Here is a 10,758-nt window from a genome sequence, read left to right on the forward strand (position 1 = left end):
TACTTGTGACAAGCCAAGTGAATTTGGGACATGAACGAACAGAATAAAGAGCCTTCTTTAAAAATAATAATAATAATAATAATAATTTTATATATGTAATTTACTTCAGAGATGAGAGAAAAAGAGAGAGAGAGAGAGAAATATCAACAGTCAGAGAGAATAATTGATGGGCTGCCTCCTATACACCGCCTACTGGATATCGGAGCCCACAGCCCTGGCATGTACCCTTGACCAGAATTGAACCCAGGGACCCTTCAGTCTGCAGGCTGACACTCTATCCACTGAGCCAAATATAGGGTTAAAGTGCCTTCTGAGACCTTTTTATCAGCATTGGATAAGGAGTCCTGTGGTGATACTGCAGCCAGTGTTTTAGCTTCTGACAAAAACTCAAAGGTTAAGTTAGAACAAAGGCAATGGAGTGGCTCTTCTCTGTCTGGGGAAAATGGGAATCTAAAGGCTTATTGCTCCCATGAATAGTAAAAGAAACTGCATTTCATTAAACAGGAAACAAATGCTATACTACATATGCTATACTCTGAGTATGAGACTTCATCTGCTCACAGTTTCATGTGCTGCTTCTGGCCAATTATCCAGGCACTGGGTCAGAGGTGAAGTGATGAAATGATATCAAAAGTGCACCGGAGGGCGAAAGCTCTGAGTTCCGGTGAAGGGGGAAAAAAAGATAGCGACCTGGCGAAATTGCTGTCTTTCTGTCTTAGAAGCACCTGTCTCCCTAGTCCAGAAAGGGACCTCAGAAAGGCTGCGCAGACCATTCAGGAGGATTTACTGATGGACAAAAGCAAAACCCAGCTCCAGCACCAGCAGCAGCGGCAGCAGCAGCAGCAGCAGCAGCAGCTCCAGCCGGAGCCCAGCGCAGCGGACACCCCGTCCATGCCCCTCTCCTCGGAGACCTCCAAGCCGGACCACAGCAGCCCAGCCGCGGCGGCCCCGCCGGCCCCCAACGGCCCTGAGAAGATGCAGATGGAGTCGCTGCTCCTGCCGGGCTTGAGCTTCCACCAGCCCCTGCAGCAGCCGCCGCCGCAGGACCCCGCCGCGGAGCCCGGCGAGTCGCCGCTGTCGCTGTCCTTCGGCAGCACCTGGTCCACGGACACCACGAACGCGGAGGAGGACAGCTTCTTCCAGGGGATCGGCCCCCTCCACGGGACCAAGCTCTTCCAGAACTTCCCGGACCACGTCAGCTCCATCTTCGAGGGCACCTTCTCTCCGCAGATCGGCCTGGCGCAGTCCCAGCACCACCAGCAGCCGCCGCCGGCGCCCGCCCGGCAGCCGCAGCCCCCGCAGCTCCCGCCGCAGTGCCGCTCGCCCGGCAGCCCCAGCCAGGCGCCCTTCGCGCCCCGGAGCGCCGCCGCCGCGGCGTACGACCACCAGCTCATCTTGACCAGCAAGCCGTCCGCGTCCCGGGCCGCCGCTGCCGCCGCCGCCGCCGCCTCGTCCTACTGGAGCTCGCTCCAGGGCGGGAGCGCCGCCGCCTGGAGCGCGCCCTCCGCCCGGTGGGGCGGCCTGCCCGCCGGGGACCCCCGCCGCGCGGTCGGCGTGAGCGTGGGCGTGGACGTCGGGGCGCCCTCGCCGCTCAACCCCATCGCGCCGCCCAAGAAGCCCTTCAACAGCGCGATCGCGCCGCCCAAGGTCTCCCGCGCGGCCCCGCTGCCCTCCGAGTCCTGGATGGAGGACAACGCGTTCGGCACCACCGACAACGGCAACAATCTGTTGCCATTCCAGGACCGGAGTAGGCCCTATGACACTTTTAACTTGTACTCGTTGGAGAACTCCTTAATGGATATGATAAGGACTGATCATGAGCCTCTGGAAGGACTCATGGGAATCAATTTCCATCATCCAGGAACAGATAATGCTATGGCATTTAACAGCCTGTATTCTCTCTTTCCATTTGAAGATGCCTTCCTGGACGACAGTCACGGCGGCGGCGACCAGTCCTTGTTCTCTGACCTAAGCTCCCCCACTGGCTGTCAAAATGGGGAGCGAGTGGAGCGCTACTCCAGGAAGGTGTTTATTGGAGGCCTTCCTCCTGACATCGACGAAGATGAGATCACCGCCAGCTTCCTCAGGTTTGGACCTCTCGTGGTGGACTGGCCTCACAAAGCCGAAACCAAGTCGTACTTCCCTCCGAAAGGCTATGCCTTCCTGCTGTTCCAGGAGGAGAGCTCCGTGCAAGCTCTGGTAGATGCCTGCCTGGAGGAAGACGGGAAGCTGTACCTGTGCTTGTCCAGCCCCACCATCAAGGATAAACCGGTGCAAATTCGACCGTGGAACCTAAGTGACAGTGACTTTGTAATGGATGGTTCTCAGCCTTTGGACCCCAGAAAGACTATCTTTGTTGGGGGAGTTCCACGACCCCTTCGAGCTGTTGAACTGGCCATGATCATGGACGGTTTGTATGGTGGCGTCTGCTACGCTGGCATTGATACGGACCCAGAACTGAAGTACCCCAAAGGTGCTGGCCGCGTGGCGTTCTCCAACCAGCAGAGCTTCATCGCAGCCATCAGCGCCCGCTTTGTGCAGCTCCAGAACAATGAGTTTGACAAGCGGGTGGAAGTGAAGCCATACGTGCTGGATGATCAGATGTGTGACGAGTGCCAGGGCACGCGCTGTGGGGGGAGATTCGCCCCGTTCTTCTGTGCCAACGTAACCTGCCTGCAGTATTACTGCGAGTACTGCTGGGCCAGCATCCACTCGCGCGCCAGGCGGGAGTTCCACCGGCCACTGGTGAAGGAGGGAGGCGACCGCCCTGGCCACATGCGGTTCCACTGGAGCTGAGCCGCGGGCAGACCTGGCCAGGCGTACTGGAGTCAACCACAGAAGAGGGAACCGAGAGGACACTGCCTCAGGGCTTACAGTGTTCTGGAAATCTATGCATTCGTTCCCGATTTTTAAAGAAGAAATGAGTCTTTTTTTCTTTTAATATATTTTATTGATTTTTTACAGAGAGGAAGGGAGAGAGATAGAGAGCTAGAAACGTCGATGAGAGAGAAACATCGACCAGCTGCCTCTTGCACACTCCCTACCGGGGATGTGCCCGCAACAAAGGTACATGCCCCTGACCGGAATGGAACCCAGGACCCTTCAGTCCCCAAGCCGACGCTCTATCCATTGAGTCTAACCAGTTTCGGCAGACTGCCATTCTCATCAGCGGCCATCAGGTTGATGTCTGTGGTTTTTTGTTTGTTGCTGTTGTGTTGTTGTTGTTGTTGTTGTTGTTACGATTGTTTTTGAACTGGAGCATGCACTTATTTTCAGAAACGTAGAGCGTTGCCCCTAGGAGAAGACTTACCAAAGGTAACACTCGTGAGTAGGTGGCAGATGTAGCAAAAACTTCACAACAATTTAGCAATCACTAGTTGGGGTCATTTAGAGTAAGGGTAATGCAACCCTTCATGAAAATAAGCCTTTAGTTGTTCTCTTATGTAAAGATACCTCATAAGCTGAATCTTGATTTTTTTTTTCCTTCACGTTTGATTTTTCTTTTGTTTTGCTGAGGATTTCAGTTAGATCTCTTAGTGTTATGTAAGTTTATGCTGCAATAGCTTTACTGCTATTAAAATGGTATTATTAATACCATAATACTCTATTCAGGCTCAGGTATCAATGAATAAAACCCAACAACACACTTTCTGCGATTTAGGGATAGAACCCGCTGCTAAAAGGAGATCAGAAGAGGCTTCAGGAGGCTTCAACGGAAGGTCACTATTTGCGACTGCATGTTTACTTAATCAGGCTGTTGCCTGCAATAAATTTTATATCCAATGTCTAGTATGAAACCTTCCCACAATGCACAAATTAAGAATCTATATAAGCTATAAAATACTGATTTTTTTTAAAACAAACATAAAAAGAACAAGATTTTTTTTTTTCATTCAAAGAATTGGTAATTGACTGGAAGAAGGCATGCCTCAATAAATGGAATGCTTCTGAAATTAGGAAGATCCCATAACAGAATGACCTACATTACAACCAATATACAACCTAGGTGTAGGATATTCTTAAAAGCAAATTCGTGGACGGTAGATGAAGTACTTTGCGGTGCTCTGTTATATATTGTGCAATTTATTTTATAGAGTAAAGTGATTATGTATAACTGTGATCAAACTGAACTGTTTAAAAGCCTCTGTGTCAGACGTTAATGAACTTGACCGTTCACAAATGGTATACTATTAACTAACACATGAGCTTTTAGATCCAATCTCCTAGTGCTTGCACCATTTTACATAGCTTCAGACCTTGTCCAGAAAACCAAAGAGCTCATCTTTAGCTTACAAACACTAGGAATATATACAGTATATAGAGATAAATTGTCAGATTGACAAGCTAGGCACACTTTAAGAAAAAAAGTTTCGTGATGGTGATGCTAAAGAAATATCTGTGCGAGAAACGATGGCCTGGGGGAGGTCGGTTGTCTGAGTGAGACATTCACTACTTAATTCCCTGGATTTATCCTGTAGAGCTGGAATAGAATTAAGACCTGCTAATACTACCCTGGACATTTTTTTTAGCATTCACTCTTGGGCTGCAGATAGTAATATATAAACACACACGATGATTGTGAGACTATGTAGATTTTTTTTTTTAAATCTTCTTCCTATGTTTTGGAAATCTGGGGACAATCTGACTGGATATGACACTGCAGACTAGGTTTAAATCGCTGTGTTTTACGTGCTGTGACGTCCTTGCACTGTCTTAAGTTAATATTGCTTGTTTTCGTGTCCCACTCTCTTTTGTTTCTCCGGTGTTTCATTGCAATTACCAGCTCTCAAAACTATAGTTTGTTTCCAAAAAGAAAAAACAAAATAGTTTTTTACTGTATTAAAAAAATGCGTATTAGAAATTCTCCCCTTTGGAGGTTACCTCTGGGCTTTTTGGTAAGAATTGCTTTTTTCCAGCCCAGCTGTGGTTTTCTCTTTGTTTTCTACGTTTGTGTTTTTTTTGTTTTTGTGAGGTTTTTTTTTTCGTTTTTTTTTTTTTTTTTTTTTCATCTGTACAAGAAATTTTGTTATGCACTACTACTTTTTGTATTCTAGACAGTTTTCAAAAGTTGGCTGAAGATTTTGTTTGTTTGTTTTTAAGGAAAAAGGCATGCTTTCTGACTGACATGATCTTTTTGCAATGCCTCAACTTTGAAATATAGGAGAGAGAAATGATATTTTCTAAGTAAGTTTATTCAGAAAAAATATATATTAATTTAATTCTGCAAGAAAAATGATTTAACAGATGGGTAACTTTATTTTTTTCATGCTTATTTGTGTTTTTTGAAAATGAAGAAGTTAGAGCTTTATAACTATAATATTAAAGATCTTATCTAACCTACAGAAATCTACGTAATTATATGAGAGAAGCAAAACTTTTTGAAGAAGCACCCCTCTTTCATGTACTAAAATAACACTGAGATTTAAAAAACAAAACAAAAAAAAAAACAACAACAACAAAAAAGCTGGAAGATTGTACAGCATAAAGCTTAACGTGAAAGCGTTGTCATGAAGAATAGGTTACAAAAACTAAACTCCATTTGGTGCTGAAAGTTGTGAATAGATGGTGGAAACTACTTTCCCTTAATTTGTATATTTATAATCAAGTGTTGATAGTGCACGACAGGCCAGGATTGTGAGAGAATTCTCCTGTTCGTATTTTTTTTAAAAGAGAACTTTTTTCGTTTATTAAATTATAACATGTTCTCTTTTGCTTTGTATATAAATGTGCCCCTCCTCCCCCAAGTTCTTCATGTTATATTAAAAGAGAGGGTCCTTCAAAAAAAGTTATTTTTTAAAGAACACATAGGTGTTCTGACCTGCAACTTGGCTGGGAAGCCCCTGGGTATCGCAGGTCCTGTTGTGGCCTTTCCTTGATGTAACACTTGAACTAGTCGATTTTTTGAAGGCTATAACCTAACCTCGACTATTTGTTCTTATGTGCAAATACTGTTTGTACTGTTTGTATTAAAAAAAAAATAGAAAAAAAAAGAAAAGAAAAAAGGCATAAATCTTTATTGCAGATTTATTTTCATTGCAAACTTTAGACATTGTGATTCACTGAAATCATTTTTCTACTGTCAAATATGTACCTTTTCTCCATGCTGGTATTTTTTCAATAGTAATGTAGCCTTTGTACTGAGACAAATTTTCATTGTTATTTTTAGAGAGATTTTTTGCTAAGAAAAAATTTAAACATATTTACATATTTTTCATTTTATTTCGTATTTTCTTTAAGGAGTGCTTTCTCAATCATTAATAAGAGTTGTTTCTGGCAGGGACTTTCATATCTGGTATTATATTGTATTTTTAATTGGAATAAATAAATTTTATGATGCTAATTCTTTAAAAGTTTATTTTTTTCATTTTCGGTTATTTTTGAAGCTAAAACCTTTGTAATATTGTTACTAAAGTGTCTAGTTTTTTGAAATGCTAAGCTTTATGTATTAACTTGCTGATGTGGTTTATAATAGTGTGACAACAATGAAAAACGGTTGGTTATGTAAAGTGATTGGAAAAATGTAACGAATGATTGGGTAATAAAGTGACAGAATGAGAAAAAAAAAAGTGCTCCAATTATCATTCTAACAAAGAACATAATAGTAACACCTTCATAAGGAATTTTTTCTAAAGCCTTTGAAATTGAATTCTTATGCTTCTGAAGTTAATATTAAGAATTAGCCCTAGCTGGTTTGACTCAGTGATTAGAGCGTCAACCTGTAGACTGAAGGGTCCTGTGTTTAATTCCAGTCAAGGGCACATACCTGGGTTGTGGTCTTGTTGCCCAGAAGGGAGCATGCAGGAGTCGGCAATCAATGATTCTCTCTCATCATTGATGTTTCTATCTCTCTCTCTTCCTCTCCCTTCCTCTCTGAAATCAATATAAATATATTTTTTTAAAAATAGTACTAATTTGCCGAAGCCGGTTTGTCTCAGTGGATAGAGCGTCGGCCTGCAGACTGAAGGGTCCTGGGTTCGAATTCGGTCAAGGGCATATACCTGGGTTGCAGGCACATCCCCACTAGGGGGCGTGCAGGAGGCGGCTGATCAATGACTCTCTCTCATTGATGTTTCTAACTCTATATCTCTCTCCCTTCCTCTCTGTCAAAAATCAATAAAATATATTTTTTTAAAAATAGTACTAATTTGAAATGCACATAATAGAACATTATTTTCATTTGTATTTTTGAATTATTAATGAGTGCAAATATTTTTAATATCTGTTTCTGTATTAGTAGCATCCACTTTTAGATTTGTTTATCTTGGCAATGGTCATGGCCAGCAATATTTCCAACTTTGAACTTTTGGATTTTCTTATTAATTTAAAATATATATTTTTATAATGGTTCTATTGTAACGACATTCGCTGAAAAGGAGGTTTCCTTTCTTTGGGGAGGGGGAGGAGCAGGGACTCTTAGGACAATGTGAGCTGCCCCTCTCCCATCCTCTGGTATTAGTGAGGAGACAGGCTGTCCCTCAGGGCCTTCAGAAGGTTTCCCATTCTTTTATCTTTGAATTTGATCATTAGTTTTCATATAATTAACCACTGCTTTGTTCTCAAGTCTGGTTGTATTGTCATTTCCCTGTGGCTTCTAAACTTGAAATTTTACTTCTAATTTTTAAAATTTGACTAAAGAATTCTTCCACACATGTTGCTTATGTTTGGATGCAATGTGAAGTGAGACTTTGAATTCCCTTTTTTTAATCAGTTGCTAAAGAATCTTATACATTATGTTTGAATATGTCTTTTTTTCCCCCCATTGATCTTTTATGTACCCTTCATTACAAATACATCCTTAGAGAGCACTAGCTTATTTTCAGACCATCTTTTTTTATATTTGCATGTAGTTTTTAAAATATTTTAAATTGATTTTTAGAGAGAAACAGAAAGGGGGAAACACCTTCTGCCACCTGAATGGAGCCTGAAACACAGGCATGTGTCTGATTGGGAATCAAACCAGCAACCTTTCGATGCAGAGTTCTTTCTATGTAATTGTACTATGATCCCCAAGGATTTAATATTTGTGTGATCATAAGGTGTTTAAGATGGCACAGATGTTCACCCACAAAATTCTACCTTAAAAAAAGCCTTCATGTTTAAACATTACTTTTCCTCATCTTAAAAATATGTTCGAATTATGTTTTATTTGTGTGACTTTATACAGAAATAATCTTAAAATGATGGCTTCACAATATTTGTTATTCCAGATAGAGTTTTCCCACGTGGAAGTGGAAGGAAAGAATTATGTGCGTAGGGAATGACCTTAAGGAAAGGGAGAAAGAAGGTGTGTTCAGGAATAAGAGTCTGGCTGAAGTCTGATGGAGAGATACTGAAAGCACATGAGAGGAAGCTGGAGAAGGCTGTGGTCAGGCGGTGGAGGCCCTTCCATGGTCACCTGGGGATTTGGCACTAACGAGTTGGCAGTAAAGGAGCATCAGCATTTCTCAGCAGCACAGTTGCCACTCAGGATGTCAGAAGTGGGTCTTTCTTTGAGAGATACAGCAGCCTATATGCTTACAGCCCGGCAGTGTTTCCCAAAGTGTGGTATGCGTACCCCCAGGGTAATGGGAAGAGTTTGGTAGGGGTACGCGTTGCACCAGAGTTCGGTGGGGATATGCACTGCACCGTGCTTAGCTGCGCCTAATTCTACGTTCTCCTGAGTATGAGGGCTACTCAGCGTTACGAAAATTATAGAAGGGGTACACATATGTCAAAAGTTTGGGAAACACTGGCTTAGAGTGAAGGGACAGAAGCAGCAAACACTTGAAAGATATTTCAACACCAAACTCCTTTATGTAGCTCATACTTGTTTTTATCCAAGTCTTGCAGTCTCTCACTGAACTTAGAAGCAATTTCTGTAAAATGCAGAAAAGAGTCTGAAAGAGAAATTGGGACCTAATGGTATGGCTCTATAGCTGAAGCAAAGGGAACAAAAAAAGTAAGCTGTCCTTTGTATTTTACATGGTATTTACATTTTGTATATTATAAGATAAGCAAGAGTGAAATAAAAAAAAATGCATTCACAGACATAAAGCATTTGATCGTGTAGAACAACAATAAATGGACCTCAGGTAGGTCATTATATTTTAGAGATTCAGAGAAACATAAAGAAAATGAATTCTGAAAATGTGTAGCATACCAAAGGACACACTGTATGTTTCCATTTCTTGTGGATGTTTCATTGGGGGTTAAGTGTTTGGAGGCTGAGAGAAGCCATTTGAGAAAACTGAACACCTAACTTCCCTAGTAAGAGGTACACGGGTAATACATAAAACTCATCAGGTGAAAGCACATTAGTCTGCTGAACAGAATCAAATGTGGGTAAGTTGGATAAGGAACAAATGGTATTTCACTATTAATTCTTCTAATTCTAAATGCATTTTATGAAGTTTATAATTATGTTACCTTCTCAAAAGTAAAAGCTATAAAATTGTCATTATCATTACCAGCATCAACAATAAAAAAGTTAAGACTTATATTATGCTATTTGTTATTATAACTTTCATGTTTGCTGATTGAAGATGCAATCAAATAAAAATTCAAATGTTTGCAGGTCTTGATATGAGATTGGTTTTGAATGGCAATGGGTTGAGACGAACCAAAGACAATTCATACATTTCTTGTTTAAATAGCTCAGTGAATGAAATACCACTAAATAAAATGAAAGATATATTTAAGGGAGTTCATGGAAGTTTAAGTTACAAGGCTCAGGGTACCAGATGCAGGAATTGTCCCCAGTAGTAGCACCATCTTAACTATTGAGACTATGCCCATCTGAATATTTGGAGAGTTTATTCTAGGTTTGTGAAATATGCCGTTGATATTTTTTAAGACATATTTTATTGATTTTTTACAGAGAGGAAGGTGCAGGGATAGAGAGTTAGAAACATTGATGAGAGAGAGACATTGATCAGCTGCCTCCTGCACACCCCCTACTGGGGATGTGCCCGCAACCAAGGTACATGCCCTTCACCGGAATCGAACCCGGAACCTTTCAGTCTACAGGCCGATGCCTCTATCCAGTGAGCCAAACCGGTTTCCGCTGCCGTTTGATATTTTAATGGAGAGTGCATTGAATCTTTAGATTGCTTTGGGTAGTATAGAGATTTTAATGATGTTGATTCTACCAATCCATGAACTTTTTTATATGACATGAGGAAGATGATGCTGAAATCTGAAATCTCCCTGGAATCCATAATGTAGGAAACCATAACTGAAATAATGTTTAGAAGCACAGTAAAGGTGCATTTCACTTTACTGACCCAAAAGTATACCAATCCTGTCCACAGATCTCTAAACATCTGTATATATAAAAGCTTAAGCGACCATTACAACCAGTCAACCTAACAACCATTGGTCTGGTTGCTATGATGTGCACTGACTACCCTGGAGCAGATGCTCAAGGTCACTGTGCTCCCACAGCTAACTTCCTTCCCATGGTCCCTCCCTATGGCTAGCCAACCACCCAGCCTCTATTGGCCAGATTGGGACTGGGTGAGACGACCCCATAGGCCCCAAATGCTGGCCAGGCCAGGGACCCCACCCATGCATGAATCCGTGCACCAGGCCTCTATGAATAATGACAATTAAATTGTCAAGAGAGTGTTCTATTGCATAATATAAAAATAACTACTCCTACATGTAGCTCCTAAGATTGCCTACCTTGTCCAGCATCTAACCCCCTCTCCTGTAAAGGAAATCATATCTTGGTGATTAATAAGCCCTGATTCTAATGATCATATCTTGATATTTATATAA

General features: G+C 42.1%; 1 protein-coding gene across 1 annotated transcript; it reads left to right on the plus strand.

Moving 5' to 3' along the window:
- Positions 1–621: 621 nt before the first annotated feature.
- LOC311627512 (cytoplasmic polyadenylation element-binding protein 3-like) lies at positions 622–2,796 on the plus strand (the record flags this gene model as incomplete). Its single annotated transcript, XM_084894030.1, has 1 exon — positions 622–2,796. The coding sequence occupies one exon, from the start codon at positions 622–624 to the stop codon at positions 2,794–2,796; it is 2,175 nt and encodes a 724-aa protein (XP_084750156.1).
- Between the last annotated feature and the right edge of the window lie 7,962 nt (positions 2,797–10,758).

The sequence above is a fragment of the Pipistrellus hanaki genome, assembly GCF_964339955.1.
Source record: "Pipistrellus hanaki genome assembly, chromosome: 9".
Lineage (NCBI taxonomy): Eukaryota > Metazoa > Chordata > Mammalia > Chiroptera > Vespertilionidae > Pipistrellus > Pipistrellus hanaki.